This window comes from Nerophis ophidion, linkage group LG17, assembly GCF_033978795.1.
Source record: "Nerophis ophidion isolate RoL-2023_Sa linkage group LG17, RoL_Noph_v1.0, whole genome shotgun sequence".
Lineage (NCBI taxonomy): Eukaryota > Metazoa > Chordata > Actinopteri > Syngnathiformes > Syngnathidae > Nerophis > Nerophis ophidion.
Genome location: NC_084627.1, coordinates 3,010,514 through 3,030,869, shown reverse-complemented (window position 1 = coordinate 3,030,869; position 20,356 = coordinate 3,010,514). Strand labels below are relative to the sequence as shown.

The window sequence follows — 20,356 nt, the reverse complement described above, 5'->3', positions numbered from 1 at the left end:
CCATCCGGGAGGAGCTCAACGTAAAGCCGCTGCTCCTCCACATGGAGAGGAGCCAGATGAGGTGGTTCGGGCATCTGGTCAGGATGCCACCCGAACGCCTCCCTAGGGAGGTGTTTAGGGCACGTCCAGCTGGTAGGAGGCCACGGGGAAGACCCAGGACACGTTGGGAAGACTATGTCTCCCGGCTGGCCTGGGAACGCCTCGGGATCCCCCGGGAAGAGCTAGACGAAGTGGCTGGAGAGAGGGAAGTCTGGGCTTCCCTGCTTAGGCTGCTGCCCCGCGACCCGACCTCGGATAAGCGGAAGATGATGGATGGATGGATGGAGTATATTTGATACATCGCCCAGCCCTTATCCCCACTTTATCTTGTGCAGTTATGACGGAGGATAGACCATCCTCAGTATTCCTCCTAATCCTCCTTTTCCAAAACACAGCCCCTTGCCAGCATACCCAGTCACTTCTCCCAGAACTTGACCATTGAATAACCCCACACAAACCTGTACACCTCTCACGTCCTTTATCTCCACATCAAGGAAAGCGATCCTACAGTACCTTCACCTCCCACTGGGCCTTTAACCTAATGGACAGATACAATCTCGGGGGTCAATAGGGTGGAGTCGTCTCTCCTCGGTTGATGTGTGAACCACTGGGCTACTTCATAAAGTGCCCACGCATGACTGGAGATGTATGGTCCTCATTTTATTACATTCACTGCTGTGTGTCTGAAGCTTTTGTGTAGGGTGGGCTGGGGGTGGCCGGGGACTGCTGACTGAATGGAAAACAAGGTTGCAGGGATAAGAAACATGGTTATTTCCCCAGAATGTTTTCACTGGCTTTTTTACCACAGCTGATTTGGAGTAGGGCTGGGCGATATGGCCTTTTTTTAATATCTCGATATTTTTAGGCCATATCGGGATATACGATATATATTATGATATTTTGCCTTGGCCTTGAATGAGTGATGATTGTATCTCTGGGGTAGGGAACCTATGGCTCGTGAGCCAGATGTGGCTCTTTTGATGACTGCATCTGGCTTTCGGATAAATATGAGCTGACACTGCTTAACACAATAAGTAATGAATAATTCCACTCGTAATCAAAGTGTTAAAAATAACGTGCAAAATATAAAACATGAATCCATCCATACTTTTTTCTACCACACTTGTTCAAGAAGTTGCATTAAGGGTAAGAAGTGATTTATTTCTTATTGATTAGTTTAGGGTTTGCCCTCCCGGGGGTTCTTCAGACCACCAAGCACCGACATGAGAGCCTGTTTCAGGGTTGCAATATTTTTTTATTTTTCAATAAGTCTCTCCGTTGCTTTCCAGCAATTGTCTTTTTCTCTTTCGTTCTCCTTCGCACTCTGGCTCCAGCCCCAACCCCCGTCTCTCCTCCTGGCTGCTGCTTATAACAGAGCGACAGGGGGTTAGATAACAAGGCCCAGGTGGGCCATTTACGCACCTGTCGCTGATTTCGAGGCCGGTCCTGGCATACCCTGCTTCGCTGCAGGCCCGCGGGCCACGCCCCCTCCACAGTTAGCTTCAGAATAACAATGTTATTACAAATAATAAGAGAGCTATTATACTGTAGAAATGTTGGTCTTACTTAAAAATGCACACATTGTGTTATATGGCTCTTGCGGAAATACATTTTAAAATATTTGGCTCTCTCAGCCAAAAAGGTTCCCGACCTCTGGTCTACATTAAAACATTATTCTTCATACTGCATTCCATATGTTACTTTTAAACTTTCATGCAGAGAGGGAAATCACAACTAAGTCAATTGACCAAAAGTGTATTGATTAAAGTTATTAAGCAATGGCACAAACATTCATGTCATTTCCAAAACAGAAAGTGCAAGATTGTCAGAGACATTTTAAGTGTCAAATAAAAATGAGCTGCATAATCATAATTTAAATAGTATTCATCCTTCACTATGTGGTAGATTACTACGGACGTCAAGAAATTGTCTTCATTCTCTAGCGAGTGACTTTTCAAATGATGCTACATATTAGCAGCAATGCTACTTTTTATAGCAACACTTTTGCCCCACACTTGACAAATTACGGTTGTCTGTTTGACATATTCACACTTGAAGCCAAACCACCGCCAGACGATGGACCCCCTGCAGTTTTTATTGGGAATTAAGTCTTCCTTCATTTGTTTCCAGATCCGCACTTTCTTTCTCTCGTAATACCACTCGTACGGCTACGTTAGCATCACAGCTAACGTTACCAAGTCTGCTACCTCTCTGCTGGGCGAGGGCGTATACGTATGTGACGTATGACGTGACGGTGTGTGACGTGTGTAAGTTTGTGCGCCTGCTTGTCTGTGAGAAGGAGAGACGGGAAAGAGTGAGGAGAGCCTGTAGTGTTATGCCCGCTGCTCAAAGCAACTGCGCGAGAACGTATACTCGAATATTACGATATAGTCATTTTCTATATCGCACAGAGACAAACCCGCGATATATCGGATATATCGCCCAGCCCTAATGTGGAATTCCAAAAACAAACTACCTTCTTTTAAAATGAGTTTAAGGGTTCCTTTGAATTACAAAGTGAAGTGAATTATATTCATATAGCGCTTTTCTCGAGTGACTCAAAGCGCTTTACATAGTGAAACCCAATATCTAAGTTACATTTAAACCAGTGTGGGTGGCACTGGGAGCAGTTGGGTAAAGTGTCTTGCCCAAGGACACACCGGCAATGACTAGGATGGCAGAAGCGGGAATCGAACCTGCAACCCTCAAGTTGCTGGCACGGCCACTCTACCAACCGAGCTATGCCGCCCCAGTGAGATTTGTGTTTGATCATGCGGAGCAGGGTGTACTCTTAAGGTGTATGGTACCTACTTGGCCAGCCATAACAAAATTACGGCCAGGGGGCTGTATGCAGCCCGTTAAGCTTTTCAAACCGGTCCTACAGAGGTTTTAAAACCAATTTTTTAAACCTTTACCATCAAAGCTGCAGCTGCCAATATAATGTGCAGTGCATTTTTCCAATTACCGTAAGTTTTGAAGGCCATAGAGCAGGGGCGCTCACACTTTTTCTGCAGGCGAGCTACTTTTCAATTGACCAAGTCGAGGAGATCTACCTCATTCCTATTTATAATTTATATTTATTTATTTATGAAAGAGACATTTTTGTCAACAAGTTAATAGTGTTTAATGATAATACAAGCATGTTTAACACACATAGATTCCTTTCTTTCATGAAGACAAGAATATAAGTTGGTGTATTACCTGATTCTGATGACTTGCATTGATTGGAATTAGACAGTGGTGCTGATAACGTCCGCATTTTCAAATGGAGGAGAAAAAAAGTCCTCCTTTCTGTCCAATACCACATGAAAGTGGTTGGATTTGGCATCTCATTTGTCCAACTTGCATACTCGTTTTTAAACACTTTGTTATGAGAGTAGCATATGTGTGTGGCCCTTTAATGTCGGGCAGCAGGTGAGTGTGCGGGTGGGCAAGCAAGTGAGAAAGCGGTCGCTGAGGGCGGGGGAGAAATACATTGGCATCAAACTCCGTTGCTTGCTAGCTTGTGCACGCTAGCTTTCTGAGACTCTTATTTTGTTAGCACAGGCAGGATGAAACAGGTCTTTTATGGTGAAGACAGGAACTGTGCAGTCGGTCTTTAGAGTTTTGACAGTAGGTACGGAGTCTCTAGAAATAAAATGTGTTTCTCTGCGTCCGCCCTGTTAGTGATTTTTTTCTTAAATATGAGCTCGCAGCAGCCAGCGTCATCTCACAAGATCCTCGGGTGCCGAGAATGTCAAACAATTGACGAAAGTGAAGTCTTGGTATGATTGATGATTGCTCATTTTTATGTCTATTTTTTAATGCCTGGCTTGAGATCGACTGACACACCCTCCGAGATCGACCAGTCGATCGCGATCGACGTAATGGGCACCCCTGATATAGAGTATTCCAATGGTTGGAATCTGCTCTTTCGAGTAAGATACGGGGTATTACGGTAACCTACGTCATAGCAGCTGCAAGAAGACCAGGCAAGAAGCAAGAGTGGGTGAGGTTGGTCTACAGCAGCCATCCTGAGACGTGAACGTCAGCAAGAACCCTGAAAGCAGATTTCTACAACCAAGTTCCATTCTGCAGAAAAGTTGTATTAAATGGATTTTTATTATATGGCTCTTGATGCTGTGGGGCTATTGTGGTTGACAAGACTCTGCAGCTTTGCAAGGACATTGGGGGTGTTGCTCTATGGATTGGCAGACTGCGGAGGTGGTTCCACTATTTAAAAAGGGGAACTAGAGGGTGTGTTCCAATTATCGTGGGACCACGCTCCTCAGCCTATTTAAAGTTGTACTGGAGAGGAGGCTACGTCAGATAGTCGAACCTCGGATTTAGGAGTAACAGTTTGATCTTCATCCTGGTCGTGGCTACTCTCGGCAGGATCCTTGAGGGTGCATGGTAGTTTGCCCAACCAGTCTACATGGGTTTTGTGGACTTGGAGGGGACATTCGACCGTGTCCCTCTGGAAGTTCTGTGGAGAGTGCTCAGAGAGTATGGGGTATTGTACTGCCTGATTGTGGCAGTCCGCTCCCTTTGTGATCAATGTCAGAGCTTGGACCGCAGGGCCACCAGTAAGTCAGACCGTTTTCCTGTGAGGGTTGGACTCCACTAGGGCTGCCCTTTGTCACTGATTCTGTTTAAAACTTTCATGGACATAATTGTTGAGGGAATCTGGTTTAATGGCTGCAGGATTCGGTCTCTGATTTTTGCCGATGATGTGGTCTTGCTGATATCATCTGACCAGAATCTTCAGTTCTCACTGAATCGGTTTGCAGCTGAGTGTGAAGCGACTGGGAGGAAAATCAGCACTTCCAAGTCTGAGTCCATGGTTTTCGCCCGGGAAAGGGTTGAGTGCCATCTTTGGGTCGGGGAGGAGATCCTGCCCACAGTGGAGGAGTTAACGTAACTCTGGGTCTTGTTCACGAGTGAGGGAAGAGTGGATCATGAGATCGACTGCTGATTCTGCAGTGATGTGGACCCTGTATCGGTCCGTTGTGATGAAGAAGGAACTAGGCCAAAAGTCAAAGCTCTCAATTTATCGGTCGATCTACGTCCTTGGGCTATGGTCATGAGCTTTGGGTTATGACCGAAAGGACAAAATCACGGGTACATGCGGCCAAAATTTCCTTTGTCGGGTGACGGGGCTCTTTCTTCGAGATAGGATGAGGAGCTTAGAGTAAAGCCGTGGCTTCTCCCCATCAAGAGGAGCCAGAAGAGGTTCAGGCAATTGGTCAGAATGACCCCTGAACGCCTCCCTAGGGAGGTGTTTAGGACGCGTCCTGACCGGAAGCAGACCACAGGGAAGACCCAGGACACGGTATAGAGACTGTCTCCCAGCCGGGAAAGCCTCGGGATCCCCCAGGAAGAGCTGGACGAAGTAGCTGGGGGAGAGGGGAGTCTGGGCTTCTCTGCTTAGGCAGAGATAGAAAGGGAATGTGCAGGCAAGAATTCTGATCACTTATGGGAAAAAACAGGTAGTGAAAACAAATCTGGTGCAGCATGGACGTTCACAGAAGCTTAACACTTGCTAAAGTACAAAGCACAATGATCCAGCACTGGTAAGAAGGTGAAACTAAATAGGCTACATTAACTAATAGAAAACAGGTGTTCTGGCAGGAAAAAAAAACAAAAAGTGAGGGTGCAGCAAAACAAGGAATTCAACAGGAATTAGAACCAATATAAGAGCACTAGGTCAGGAACTGATACAAAATACAGGAAAATAGTCAAAACTGTCATGTGGGATTATGACATGTCTCGTTACATGGATAAAGGATATGTCTTTATTGTCATTGCACAAGTACAAAAAAACTGAGTTCAGCACAAAACCGTTCAAGTTTAGACAAACAAACAGTGTACAGGGTTACAGAACAGGAACGCTGATGGGTCGCCACAAGGTGCGCCGTAAAAGATGGGGAAAAGGTACAACGCTGGGGAAGGATGAGTAAAAACATACAATCTAGACTGGGCCCCATTAGGAGTGGGAAAAACCTCCTTAGCAAAGCTCATATACATATTACAACATACATCTCGAGATATCTAGCAACAGAGGGAAGGGAGTGCGGGGTCATGGTGGTAGGCCGCAGCTCTCAGGCACTGACCATCCTTTCCTCACCCCTATGGGTTTTGCATCGAGGGCGTTGGATTGGGGGGGTTGGGGTATGTATGTGTCTGGCCTATATATTTGTGGATGCATGTTTGTGTGTAAGCCTGCAGTGTGTCTCTGTTCCGTGGCCGTGATGCCGTGCACCCGATAAGTCCAAAGTCAACAACAACAGGTGTGTGTCCGTGAGAGACAAGAAGGGAGTTTGTTGTGTCTTCGCCGCACTGTCCTTCGGGAGAGTCTCGAAGCCAGGGAAACAATCCAAGTTAGAATGTTTTGTATACGAGGGAAAATAAAATTTGCTCTTCACTCTAAATTGTCTATGACTGGTCCTCAAACCTGCGGAGCAGACAGTCCGATGTGATCCAAAATCGCAAGCGTGTCCACAGTTCTTCTCGCTTCCTACAGACATTTGTGGCAGCTTTGGGGTATTTTGAAGACTGCCAGCAACTTTCAAATTGTTCACAAACCAGAGCAGATGTCCTGTTGTCATCATTTTGAATAGATAGATATCTTCAAATCCTCAACAGAAAAGGGTCGCCAGGCACGCGGCACTCCTCCTTCTCCCAAGAGTCCGTCGTGTGTCCAGCAACAACCAGGTTTCCCTAAACCTAAGATCTTGTCAATTTTGTTGAGGTCAGTTAAATAGTTCCAATGTTGATTTGGAGGGCAGTGGAACAAGAGGCAACAAAACAGTTAAGACAAGACAAAGAAGCAAGCCGGAGCGATAAGGGAGAGGAAAGAGGAGTGTCCACCCTTGATGAGTGCCAGAGAGAGAAAAAAAAGAATGTTTGACACAGCGTGGTTTCCTCACTTTCTTTCGGTTACTACCGTATTTCCTTGAATTGCCGCCGGGCATATGTATGCACCTGCCTTGAATTACTGCCGAGTCAAACTCGCTTTGCGAAATAATTAGCGCATGCTTAGTGTTACCGCCGGGTCAAACTCGTGACGTCACAAGTGACCCTTCCCCTGTCATCATTTTGAAATTCGAGGAGGCTGATTTCAATACCGGTAATTTGAAATCGCAAAAAGGGAAGAAGATTAAGAGCTATTCAGTAGGATTTAAGGTCCAAGTTATTGAATACCGGTATGTTAAAAAGAACGGTAGGCAGCTATGTTTTATTAATATACCGGTACCTGTGGGGACGTGGAGCCGACGGTCCGACAGATAGGCAGGGCACGCTCGAGCCCGGCCCAAGATGGCGGCGAGGAGGAGCGGAAGAGCGACCTGGACCGAGGTTTTATTGAAAAATAAACAAAGTCAAACTGCTCAAGCCATGTCCTTCCTTGGTGGTCCTGAGAACCCGCAAGATGACGGCTTGAGACCGTCACAATACCGTAGCTGCGTGTGTCCAATATGAGTCATTAAATGACTCCCGCCTCCTGGTGGTAGAGGGCGCTAGTGATCCTTCTTGCGACTACTCGGCTGCAGAAGAAGTGACTGAGTGACGTGATATGTGCTGGGACGGATATGATGGAACTTCTGATAGCAGTTTTCTAAACTGGACTTTCAATCGAAGCAGGAGGTAATAAAGGAAGATCTCCATCGAGACTTTTAAAATTGAAGAAAGATAAGGAAGACTTCTATAAACAAGTTATCGAGGATTTTGATCAGAAGGAGCTGGCATGGACTAAATTTATAAGTAAAGGTAAGACCATAATAAAGTTTTTTTTTATTAAATGTGCTTTTCATGATGGTATCCTTACATCACACTCAATTTTTTACTGCATGCCTTTGGTAAGTGCCGGAGTGACAAGAGGGTTTAAAATAATTAGCGCATGCTTACTTTTACCGCATGCCTTTGGTAAGCGCTGGAGTGGGAAGAGGTTTTAAATTAATTAGCGCCCTGGCGGCAATTTAAGGAAATAAGGTATTTACAATGGAAAACCTTGGGTCACAAACCGAGTTGGACCCACCCAGAGCTTGTGTTTGTTAAATGGATTAGCTGCAATAGTAGATGAGATTCTTAGATTTATTTTCGGGTTTGTTGTGCCACCTGTAGGACTGGAGTGTGACAGTCACCTGACCAGGGGTCACCAACCTTTTTGAAACCAAGAGCTACTTCTTGGGTACTGATTAATGTGAAGGGCTACAAGTTTGATACACACTTAAAAAAATTGCCAGAAATAGCCAGTTTGCTCAATTTACCTTTAATAAATAAATCCATATATATATATATATAAAAAAAAATGTTTTTCCTTTTACGAAAGTTTTTTAGTAGAGAATAAATGATGAAAAAAAGCACTTAATTGAACGGTTTAAAAGAGGAGAAAACACGAAAAAAATTCAAATTAAATTTTGAAACATCGTTTATCTTCAATTTCGACTCTTTAAATTTCAAAATTCAACCAAAAAAAAGAAGAGAAAAACTAGCTAGTTAGAATATTTTTGAAAAAATAAAAAAAATAATTTATGGAACATCATTAGTAATTTTTCCTGATTAAGATTAATTGTAGAATTTTGATGACACGTTTTAAATAGGTTAAAATCCAGTCTGCATTTTGTTAGAATATATAAACAATTGGACCAAGCTATATTTCTAACAAAGACAAATCATTATTTCTTCTAGATTTTCCAGAACAAAAATTTGAAAAGAAATTCAAAAGATTTTGAAATAAGATTTAAATTTGATTCTAAAAATTTTCTAGATTTGACAGAGTATTTTTTTAAATCTTAATCATAATAAGTTTGAAGAAATATTTCACAAATATTCTTCGTCAAAAAAACTGAAGCTAAAATGAAGAATTAAATGAAAATGTATTTATTATTCTTTACAATAAAAAATAAAAAAATTACTTGAACATTAATTTAAGTTGTCAGGAAAGAAGAGGAAGGAATTTAAAAGGTAAAAAGGTATATGTGTTTAAAAATCCTAAAATTATTTTTAAGGTTGTATTTTTTTCTCTAAAATTGTCTTTCTGAAAGTTATAAGAAGCAACCGAGCGGTATAGCTCGGTTGGTAGAGCGGCTGTGCCAGCAACTTGAGGGTTGCAGGTTCGATTCCCGCTTCCGCCAACCTAGTCACTGCCGTTGTGTCCTTGGGCAAGACACTTTACCCACCTGCTCCTAGTGCCACCCACACTGGTTTAAATGTAACTTAGATATTGGGTTTCACTATGTAAAGCGCTTTGAGTCACTAGAGAAAATGCGCTATATAAATCTCATTCGCTTCACTTCACTTCACAAAGTAAAAACAAATAATTAATTCATTTAAACAAGTGAAGACCAAGTGTTTAAAATATTTTCTTGGATTTTCAAATTCTATTTGAGTTTTGTCTCTCTTAGAATTAAAAATGTCGAGCAGAGCGAGACCAGCTTGCTAGTAAATAAATAACATTTTAAAAAATAGAGGCAGCTCACTGGTAAGTGCTGCTATTTGAGTTATTTATAGAACAGGCCAGCGGGCGACTCACCTGGTCCTTACGGGCGACCTGGTGCCCGCGGGCACCGCGTTGGTGACCCCTGCCATACAGCATGTTTCAACTAAACACATCAGACGAATATGTTGAGGATTGTTCAGCCTTGGTGGAGGTCTGCGCTCCACTCTGCTTGGCTTTGTGTTGATTTAAGGCCAAGGATGTATCAAACAGAGTTTTATTTGACCCCTGCCAGCTCTTACTCAAGCTATATTTCTTGAGCTGGCATTTGTGTCACATTGTTAGACTTTGTCCAAACACTGCTGAGCGTGTGTGTGTGTGTGTGAGAGAGAGACTTTGTAGCCGGCAGTGGAGGAATTCTTGCCTGGCTGTTAGTAGCAGCCCCGACTGTGTGCGTTTACACTCCCCGGCTGACCTTATGGCCTGGAGTTCACCGTGTTCACTAAAGCAGGCAGTGGGTCGCGGACACATGGGGTGTGCTGTTCAGTCTTTCAGTAGACCAAATGTGGACTTGTGATGACATCACCTTGTCCCGCCAATGCAGCTTGCATTATTATGAAAGGAACATGTCAGGTAGAGCACATTTTTTCTGAAATCCTTACAATGACATGTTATGCCAACAAGGTCAAAGGTCAAATGTTCCACCATGTTTTTAATGTAAACAACTTATATTTGCAGTTTGCGGCCTACATTCACCTTTTAAAGGCTATATGGCTCATTTTCACAAGGTTTTTGTTGATACTTTTTACTCATAGGGGAGAATGCCATCCATTTTTCCATCACTTGACATTTGTAGGATTTTTGTTTGTTTTGCATTCTTGTTTTCTAGATTGGTGCTTAATTTGCTTCCCAAGTTATTGTTTATAGCAGTGGTTCTCAACCTTTTTTCAATGATGTACATTTTTTTTTTAGTTCAAGTACCCCTAATCAGAGCAAAGCATTTTTGGTTGAAAAAAAGAGATAAAGAAGTAAAATACAGCACTATGTCATCAGTTTCTGATTTATTAAATTGTATAACAGTACAAAATATTGCTCATTTGTAGTGGTCTTTCTTGAACTATTTGGAAAAAAATTTATAAAAATGACTAAAAGACTTCTCCACATAGAAGTAATCATCAACTTAAAGTGCCCTCTTTGAGGATTGTAATAGAGATCCATCTGGATTCATGAACTTCATTCTAAACATTTCTTCACAAAAAAAAAATCTTTAACATCAATATTTATGGAACATGTCCACAAAAAATCCGTCTGTCAACACTGAATATTGCATTGTTGCATTTCTTTTCATAGTTTATGAACTTACATTCATATTTTGTTGAAGTATTATTCAATAAATATATTTATAAAGGATTTTTGAATTGTTGCTGTTTTTAGAATATTTTCAAAAAATCTCACTTACCCCTTGGCATACCTTCAAGTCCCCCCAGGGGTGCGCTTACCCCCATTTGAGAACCACTGGTTAATAGGAATATCATTTAGGTCTGAGTAGGACTGGTGCTATCAGTTATTTTTGTAGTAGATTAGGGCTGGGCGATATATCGATATACTCGATATATATCGTGGGTGTGTCTTTGTGCAATATAGAAAATGACTATATCGTGATATTCGAGTATACGTTCTCACGCATTTGATTTTAGATTTTATCTCACAGAGAGATAAAACAAGCGCACCTTCTTACATACGTCACATACAACGTCATACGCCTTCGCCGAGCAGAGAGATGGTAACATTAGCTGTGGTGCTAACAGAGTGGTAATACGAGAGAAGGAAGGTGCGAATCTGGTAACAAATGGAGGAAGAATTAATTAGCAAGAAAAACAGCAGGGGGTCCATCGTCTGGCGGTGGTTTGGCTTCAAGCGGGAAGATGTCGAACAGACAACCGTAATTTGTCAAGTGTGTGCCAAAAGCGTACAAAAAGTAGCAGCTCTACTAATGTAGCATTATTGGAAAAGTCACCCGCTAGAGAATGAAGAGTGCTTGAAAATCTGCATGTCAACATCTATGTTTGGTGCCACACTAACAAAATGCCGAAGCAACCATTTCCACATCAACACGTTAAGAAAAAAATTGTCAACAACAGAAGGAGATAAAGTCCGTAGAAACTTAGCACATAGCGAAGGACATACACTATTAGATTTCCTATTATGCAGCTCATTTTCATTTGACAGTTATTTAAATATCTTATGTGACATCATGCACAAAAGTGCACTTTATTTGTTTTAAACTATTGTAGTGGCGTACTGTCCAATAAGTACACTTTAATTTAGTGTTGTTTTGATAAGTCACATAGAATCATCATACTGGTGTGATTTTATGCATCGAGTGTTCATTCAAGGCTAAGGCACAATATCAAGCTATATATGGTGTATCGTGACATGGCCTGAAAATATCGAGATATTAATAAAAGGCCGTATCGCCCAGCCCTATAGTAGAATAATCTGTCAATTAGTTTCTACGATTATTCGAAATCAACTAATATTTTTCTGTTTGCAATAATCTTCATTGTTTTTCTCTCATACAAGTGCATGTTCATCATTACGATTTCACTTTTAACACATGTACTATAAATAAAATAATAAAGAATCTCCTGTGCATCAATAAAAAAAAATAAAAAAAATTTGTGCCACACACAACTGCTCTTTTTTAAATAAAATTGTATTAGTTACACTTAAACGATGAATTAAGACAACCAAACAACAACAAATCAAAGCTTCTTTCCAATCTAATTAATCGATTTAATGAATTAATTGTTGTTGCCCCAGATGTGAGTGAATCCGGGCATTACCACCAGGTAACTTCCTATTATTTATTTTCTTAATTGCCGTATTTTTCGGGCTATAAGTCGCAGTTTTTTTCATAGTTTGGCCGGGGGTGCGACATACATGTGTGAAATTATTAACACATTACCGTAAAATATCCATTTTCCATTTCCTACCGCTTATTCCCTTTCGGGGTCGCGGGGGGCGCTGGCGCCTATCTCAGCTACAATCGGGCGGAAGGCAGGGTACACCCTGGACAAGTCGCCACCTCATCGCAGGGCCAACACAGATAGACAGACAACATTCACACTCTCATTCACACACTAGGGCCAATTTAGGGTTGCCAATCAACCTATCCCCAGGTGCATGTCTTTGGAAGCCGGAGTACCCGGAGGGAACCCACGCATTCACAGGGAGAACATGCAAACTCCACACAGAAAGATCCCGAGCCTGGATTTGAACCCAGGACTGCAGGAACTTCGTATTGTGAGGCAGACGCACTAACCCCTCTGCCACCGTGAAGCCCTACCGTAAAATATCAAATAATATTATTTATCTCATTCGCGGAAGAGACGAAGAAAATGTCAGCAATCGTCACACACACACGTCAACCAATCAGAATTCGGCGGGGGAGGGTCATGGCAGAAGTGCATTGTGGGTAATGGAATGTTAACTGCTACATGCTACTGCCGTAGCTATTAAAGTGGATCATTTCATTGTTGGCGGTAACTTATAAAAACTGAGAAAGGCTGTACAAAAAAGGCACCGAAAAGGAATTAATGTACTGCAGATTACAAGCTGGACGTAGTGAAATATGCAGCAGAAAACGTCAAGAGGAAGCGGCGCATACTTTTGGAGTTGGCAGAGTTGTTTAGAAGCGACATCGAGGAAGAAGATTTCATGGGATTTATCGATTAGGAGTGACAGATTGTTTGGTAAACGTATAGCATGTTCTATATGTTATAATTATTTGAATGACTCTTACCATAATATGTTAGGTTAACATACCAGGCACCTTCTCAGTTGGTTATTTATGCGTCACTTATTCTTTATATATTTTAAATTGCCTTTCAAATGTCTATTCTTCGTGCTTGATTTAATCAAATAAATTTCCCCCAAAAATGTATATACTCCGGTGCGACGTATATATGTTTTTTTCCTTCTTTACTATGCATTTTTGGCCGGTGCGACGTATACTCCGGAGCGACTTATAATCCGAAAAATACGGTACTTTTCATATTCGGTAGAAATGCAAATGACATAATCTGTAGCTGTTCTGCACTCCTATCTCCATGCAAGTGTCATAGCAGAGGTTTTTGTTCTGTAGGCCACAAACTTCAGACAGCCTCTGTTGGTTGAAGCCAAGACAAGCAGTGCTCTCAATGATAATTAATTAAAGAATGACTTACTTATGGTTGTGTCAGTCCTAAAACCTGCACTAAATCTGTTTTGTGTAGTGTGCAGAGAATCAGGTTTCACTGAGGAATATGTGAGGCTGATGCTGTTTGAAGTCATTAGATTTAGCTATTGTAAACACATGTTCACGGGAAAGTGCTCTCTCTATCTCTTAAAGGGGAACTTTATCACAATTTCAAAAGGGTTATAAACAATAAAAATCAGTTCCCAGTGGCTTGTTGTATTTTTAGACATTTTTTTCAAAATGTTACCGGTCCCGGAATATCCCTAAATAAAGCTTTAAAGTGCCTTATTTTCGCTATCTTCGAAACCACTATCCATTTCCTTGTGACGTCATACAGGGCTGCCTATACAAACAAGATGGCAGTTACCACAGCAAGTTATAGCGACATTAGCTCGGATTCAGACTCGGATTTCAGCGGTTTAAGCGATTCAACAGATTACACATGTATGGAAACGGATGGTCGGAGTATGGAGGCAGATAGCGAAAACGAAATTGAATAAGAAACTGAAGCTATTGAGCGAATAGCTTTTGATGCTTTTCGGCCACAGCGTGGGTGTACCTACTGAAGCATGGCTGCCTTATTAGCATCGCCGGTAAAATGTGCGGACCAAACGATCAGGACTTTCGCATCTTGTGACACTGGAGCAACTTAAATCCGTCGATTGGTAAGTGTTTGTTTCGCATTAAATGTGGGTATCTAGTTTCAAATGTACATACAGCTAGCGTAAAAAGCATGTTAGCATCGATTAGCATAGCATGTTAGCATCGATTAGCTGGCAGTCATGCCGTGACCAAATATGTCTGATTAGCACATAAGTCAACAACATCAACAAAACTCACCTTTGTGATTTCGTTGACTTAATCGTTGCAAATGCATCTGCAGGTTATCCATACATCTCTGTGCCATGTCTGACTTAGCATCGCCGGTAAAATGTGAAGACACTCTGGTGCATTCAATGGGGGCTTGGCGGCAGATTTCTTGCCAGTGGTGCAACTTGAATCCCTCCCTGTTAGTGTTGTTACACCCTCTGACAACACACCGACGAGGCATGATGTCTCCAAGGTTCCAAAAAATAGTCGAAAAAACGGAAAATAACAGAGCTGAGACCCGGTGTTTGTAATGTGAAAATAAATATGCCGGGTGTGTTACCTCGGTGACTTCACGTTCTGACGTCTTCGCTAAAAGAGCGATAAACAGAGAGGCGTTTAATTTGTCAAAATTCACCCATTTAGAGTTTGAAAATCGGTTAAAAAAAACATGGTCTTTTTTCTGCAACATCAAGGTATATATTGACGCTTGCATAGGTTTGGTGATAATGTTCCCCTTTAAGGATTGGGAGTTATTGTTGAAGGGATGGCTTTCCTGACCACATTTGTTTGGATGGACATCTTCTTTAGGACTAATTCATGCAGTTGTTGTTGAAGATCAATGACAATCCCGCTATTTCTTTAAATGTTTTCAGAACCGTACGCACGTGGGATGTAACCTCTGAGAAAAAACACAAGTCCGTGTTCAAGCCGCGCTCCTTCCAAGGGAAAAAGGTCACCCCGACATGCTGCACCTACAGCCGCGACGGAAAGCTCATCGCCGCCGGCTGCCAAGATGGCACCATCCAGATCTGGGACAGGAACATGAGCGTGAGTCTTAAAACACAACGCATACCAGCCACCTATGCTCTGTGCGCTTGTAAACATTCGATGTTTGTTTACTTACTAAAGGTCATCTGGTCAAAAAGTCAGGGTTCAGCAAGTCAAAGCAGATTGGCTTTAAAAATGCATTTGTCCAAAACTTGGGAATACAAGAATGCACTACGTATACCAGGCCTGGGCAATTATTTTGACTTTATTTTGACAATTGGACCATATGGTCAAATTTAGAGAAAAAAATGTGTCTGTGGGTCATTATATCTATTTTTAGGAACCCTAATACAAAACCTCACGATAATTGATTAAATGCTAAAAACGTTATGACTGACCGCCATAAATGGAATGGAATTTTACTTTTTTTTTTTACTGAATGAGACACCCAGTGCATGAAAATAAAGAATGTGTAATTTACAATATTAACTATGAATGGTAAAACACTGAATATTGACAACATATGAACATCACACCCCCCTCAAGTGAAACCAACGAAAAAATGCAACAAACAGCAAAATATGAACGCAAAAGGTAAGAAAACCCCACCTACTATCTGATTCATCACTAAGTTTTTATTTTGACTCGAGGGGCAAAATTTGGAGAAAAAATGTGTCTGGGGGCCGGAATATCTGATTTTTAGGAACACTAATACAAAACCTCACAATAATGTCGGATTGAATGCTAAAAATGTTATGACAGACCGCCCTAAACGGAATGGAATTTTTTTTTTTTTTTTATTACTGAATGAGACACCCATTGCTTGAAAATAAAGAATGTGTAATTTACAATATTAACTATGAACGGTAAAACACTGAATATTGACAACATATGAACATCACACCCCCCTCAAGTGAAACCAACAAAATAAATGCAACGAACAGCAAAATATGAACGCGAAGGGTAAAAAAAACCCCACCAACTATCTGATATATCACAAAGTTTTTATTTTGACTCGAGGGGCAAAAGTTAGAGAAAAAATGTGTCTTGGGGCCGGAATATCAGATTTTTAGGAACACTAATACAAAACCTCACAATAATTGATTGCATGCTAAAAATGTTATGACAGACCGCTTTAAACGGAATGGAATTTTAAATTTTTTTTACGGAATGAGACACCCAGTGCATGAAAATAAAGAATGTGTTATTTACAATATTAACTATGAACGGTAAAACACTGAATATTGACAACATATGAACATCACACCCCCCTCAAGTGAAACCAACAAAAAATGCAACAAACAGCAAAATATGAACGCGAAAGGTAAGGAAATCCCCACCTACGATCTGATTTATCACTAAGTTTTTATTTTGACTCGAGGGGCAACATTTAGAGAAAAAATGTGTCTGGGGGCCGGAATATCTTATTTTTAGGAACACCAATACAAAACCTCACAATAATGTCTGATTGAATGCTAAAAATGTTATGACAGACCGCTTTAAACGGAATGGAATTATTATTTTTTTTTTTTACTGAATGAGAAACCCAGTGCATGAAAATAAAGTATATATAATTTACAATATTAACTATGGTGGATAAAACACTGAATATTGACAACACATGAACATCACACCCCCCTCAAGTGAAACCAATAAAAATGCAACTAAGAGCGAAATATGAACGCGAAAGGTAAGAAAACCCCACCTATTATCTGATTTATCACTAAGTTTTTATTTTGATTCGAGGGGCAAAATTTAGAGAAAAAATGTGTCTGGGGGCCGGAATATCAGATTTTTAGCAACATTAATACAAAACCTCACAATAATGTCTGATTGAATGCTAAAAATATTATGAAAGACCGCTTTAAACGGAATGGAATTTTTTAATTTTTTTTACTGAATGAGACACCCAGTGCATGAAAATAAAGTATGTATAATTTACAATATTAACTATGAACGGTAAAACACTGAATATTGACAACATATGAACCTCACCCACCCCTCAAGCTAGACCAACAAAAAAATGCAACAAACAGCAAAATATGAACGCGAAAGGTAAGAAAACCCCACCTACTATCTGATTTATCACTAAGTTTTTATTTTGACTCGAGGGGCAAAATTTAGAAAAAAAATGTGTCTGGGGGCCGGAATATCTGATTTTTAGGAACCCTAATACAAAACCTCACAATAATGTCTGATTGAATGCTAAAAACGTTATGACAGACCGCTTTAAACGGAATGGAATTTAACATTTTTTTTACTGAATGAGACACCCAGTGCTTGAAAATAAAGTATGTGTAATTTACAATATTAACTATGAACGGTAAAACACTGAATATTGACAACATATGAACCTCACACCCCCCTCAAGTGAAGCCAACAAAAAATGCAACAAACAGCAAAATATGAACGCAAAAGGTAAGAAAACCCCACCTACTATCTGATTCATCACTAAGTTTTTATTTTGACTCGAGGGGCAAAATTTGGAGAAAAAATGTGTCTGGGGGCCGGAATATCTGATTTTTAGGAACACTAATACAAAACCTCACAATAATGTCTGATTGAATCCTAAAAATGTTATGACAGACCGCTTTAAACGGAATGTATTTTTTTTTTTTTTTTTTTTTACTGAATGAGAGACCCAGTGCATAAAAATAAAGAATGTGTAATTTACAATATTAACTATGAACGGTAAAACACTGAATATTGACAACATATGAACCTCACCCACCCCTCAAGTGAAACCAACAAAAATGCAACAAACAGTGAAATATGAACGCGAAGGGTAAAAAAAAAAACCCACCTACTATCTGATTTATCACTAAGTTTTTATTTTGACTCGAGGGGCAAAAGTTAGAGAAAAAATGTGTCTGGGGGCCGGAATATCTGATTTTTAGGAACACTAATACAAAACCTCACAATAATGTCTGATTGAATCCTAAAAATGTTATGACAGACCGCTTTAAACGGAATGTATTTTTTTTTTTTTTTTTTTTTACTGAATGAGAGACCCAGTGCATAAAAATAAAGAATGTGTAATTTACAATATTAACTATGAACGGTAAAACACTGAATATTGACAACATATGAACCTCACCCACCCCTCAAGTGAAACCAACAAAAATGCAACAAACAGTGAAATATGAACGCGAAGGGTAAAAAAAAAAACCCACCTACTATCTGATTTATCACTAAGTTTTTATTTTGACTCGAGGGGCAAAAGTTAGAGAAAAAATGTGTCTGGGGGCCGGAATATCTGATTTTTAGGAACACTAATACAAAACCTCACAATAATTGATTGAATGCTAAAAACGTTATGACAGACCGCCATAAACGGAATGGAATTTTACATTTTTTTTACTGAATGAGACACCCAGTGCTTGAAAATAAAGTATGTATAATTTACAATATTAACTATGAACGGTAAAACACTGAATATTGACAACATATGAACATCACACCCCCCTCAAGTGAAACCAACAAAAAATGCAACAAACAGCGAAATATGAACGCGAAAGGTAAGAAAACCCCACCTACTATCTGATTTATCACTAAGTTTTCATTTTGACTCGAGGGGCAAAATTTAGAGAAAAAATGTGTCTGGGGGCCGGAATTTCAGATTTTTAGGAACACTAATACAAAACCTCACAATAATGTCGGATTGAATGCTAAAAATGTTATGACAGACCGCTTTAAACGGAATGACATTTTTTTAATTTTTTTTTTTACTGAATGAGACACCCAGTGCATGAAAATAAAGTATGTATAATTTACAATATTAACTATTAATGGTAAAATACTGAATATTGACAACATATGAACCTCACCCACCCCTCAAGTGAAACTAACAAAAAAATGCAACAAACAGCAAAATATGAGCGCGAAAGGTAAGAAAACCCCACCTTCTATCTGATTTATCACTAAGTTTTTATTTTGACTCGAGGGGCAAAAGTTAGAGAAAAAATGTGTCTGGGGGCCGGAATATCTGATTTTTAGGAACACTAATACAAAACCTCACAATAATGTCTGATTGAATGCTAAAAATGTTATGACAGACCGCTTTAAACGGAATGGAATTTTTTTTTTTTTTTTTTTTTTTTTTACTGAATGAGACACCCAGTGCATGAAAATAAAGTATGTATAATTTACAATATTAACTATGAAGGATAAAACACTGAATATTGACAACATATGAACATCACACCCACCCCTCAAGTTAAACCAACAAAACATGCAACAAACAGCAAAATATGAACGCGAAAGGTAAGAAAACCCCACCTACTATCTGATTCATCACTAAGTTTTTATTTTGACTCGAGGGGCAAAATTTGGAGAAAAAATGTGTCTGGGGGCCGGAATATCAGATTTTTAGGAACACTAATACAAAACCTCACAATAATGTCGGATTGAATGCTAAAAATGTTATGACAGACCGCTTTAAACGGAATGAAATTTTTTTTTTTTTTTTTTTTACTGAATGAGACACCCAGTGCATGTAAATAAACTATTTATAACTTACAATATTAACCATGAAGGATAAAACACTGAATATTGACAACATATGAACATCACACCCCCCCTCAAGTGAAACCAACAAAAATGCAACAAACAGTGAAATATGAACGCGAAGGGTAAAAAAAAAAACACCTACTATCTGATATAGCTGATATATCACTAAGTTGTTAATTTGACTTGTTAATATTATTTGATATTTTACGGTAACGTGTTAATAATTTCACACACAAGTCGCTCCCGAGTATAAGTCGCACCCCCGGAACTATGAAAAAAACTGCGACTTATGGTCCGAAAAATACGGTATTTAATTGCGTTCTGGCATGCAGGAAAGTTATTCGTCAACAACAGCCTTGATCTAATAAAAATGTCCTAATGTTCATGTATCCAAAAAAATCAACATTTTTCCATATAGCCCTTATTCACAAGTGCCTCAAAGGGTGTCACAAACAACAACTACATCCTCGGATATAAACAATGGGAACGATGACAAATCTTGGAAGGGACCGCAGATGTAGGAACCCACCCTTGGGTTACCGGGTGCATGAACAGTTTTTTATTGAACCTCATAA

The 20,356-nt window shown here is 40.1% G+C and overlaps 1 protein-coding gene across 1 annotated transcript in view; it reads left to right on the top strand.

Moving 5' to 3' along the window:
• The window catches only part of LOC133535783 (WD repeat-containing protein 70), a 132,040-nt gene that overhangs the window by 41,424 nt on the left and 70,260 nt on the right, over nucleotides 1–20,356 (top strand). The window contains exon 10 of the mRNA XM_061875721.1: nucleotides 15,158–15,332. Coding sequence (XP_061731705.1) covers nucleotides 15,158–15,332 — 175 coding nt within the window. The remainder of the gene's footprint in view (nucleotides 1–15,157; nucleotides 15,333–20,356) is intronic.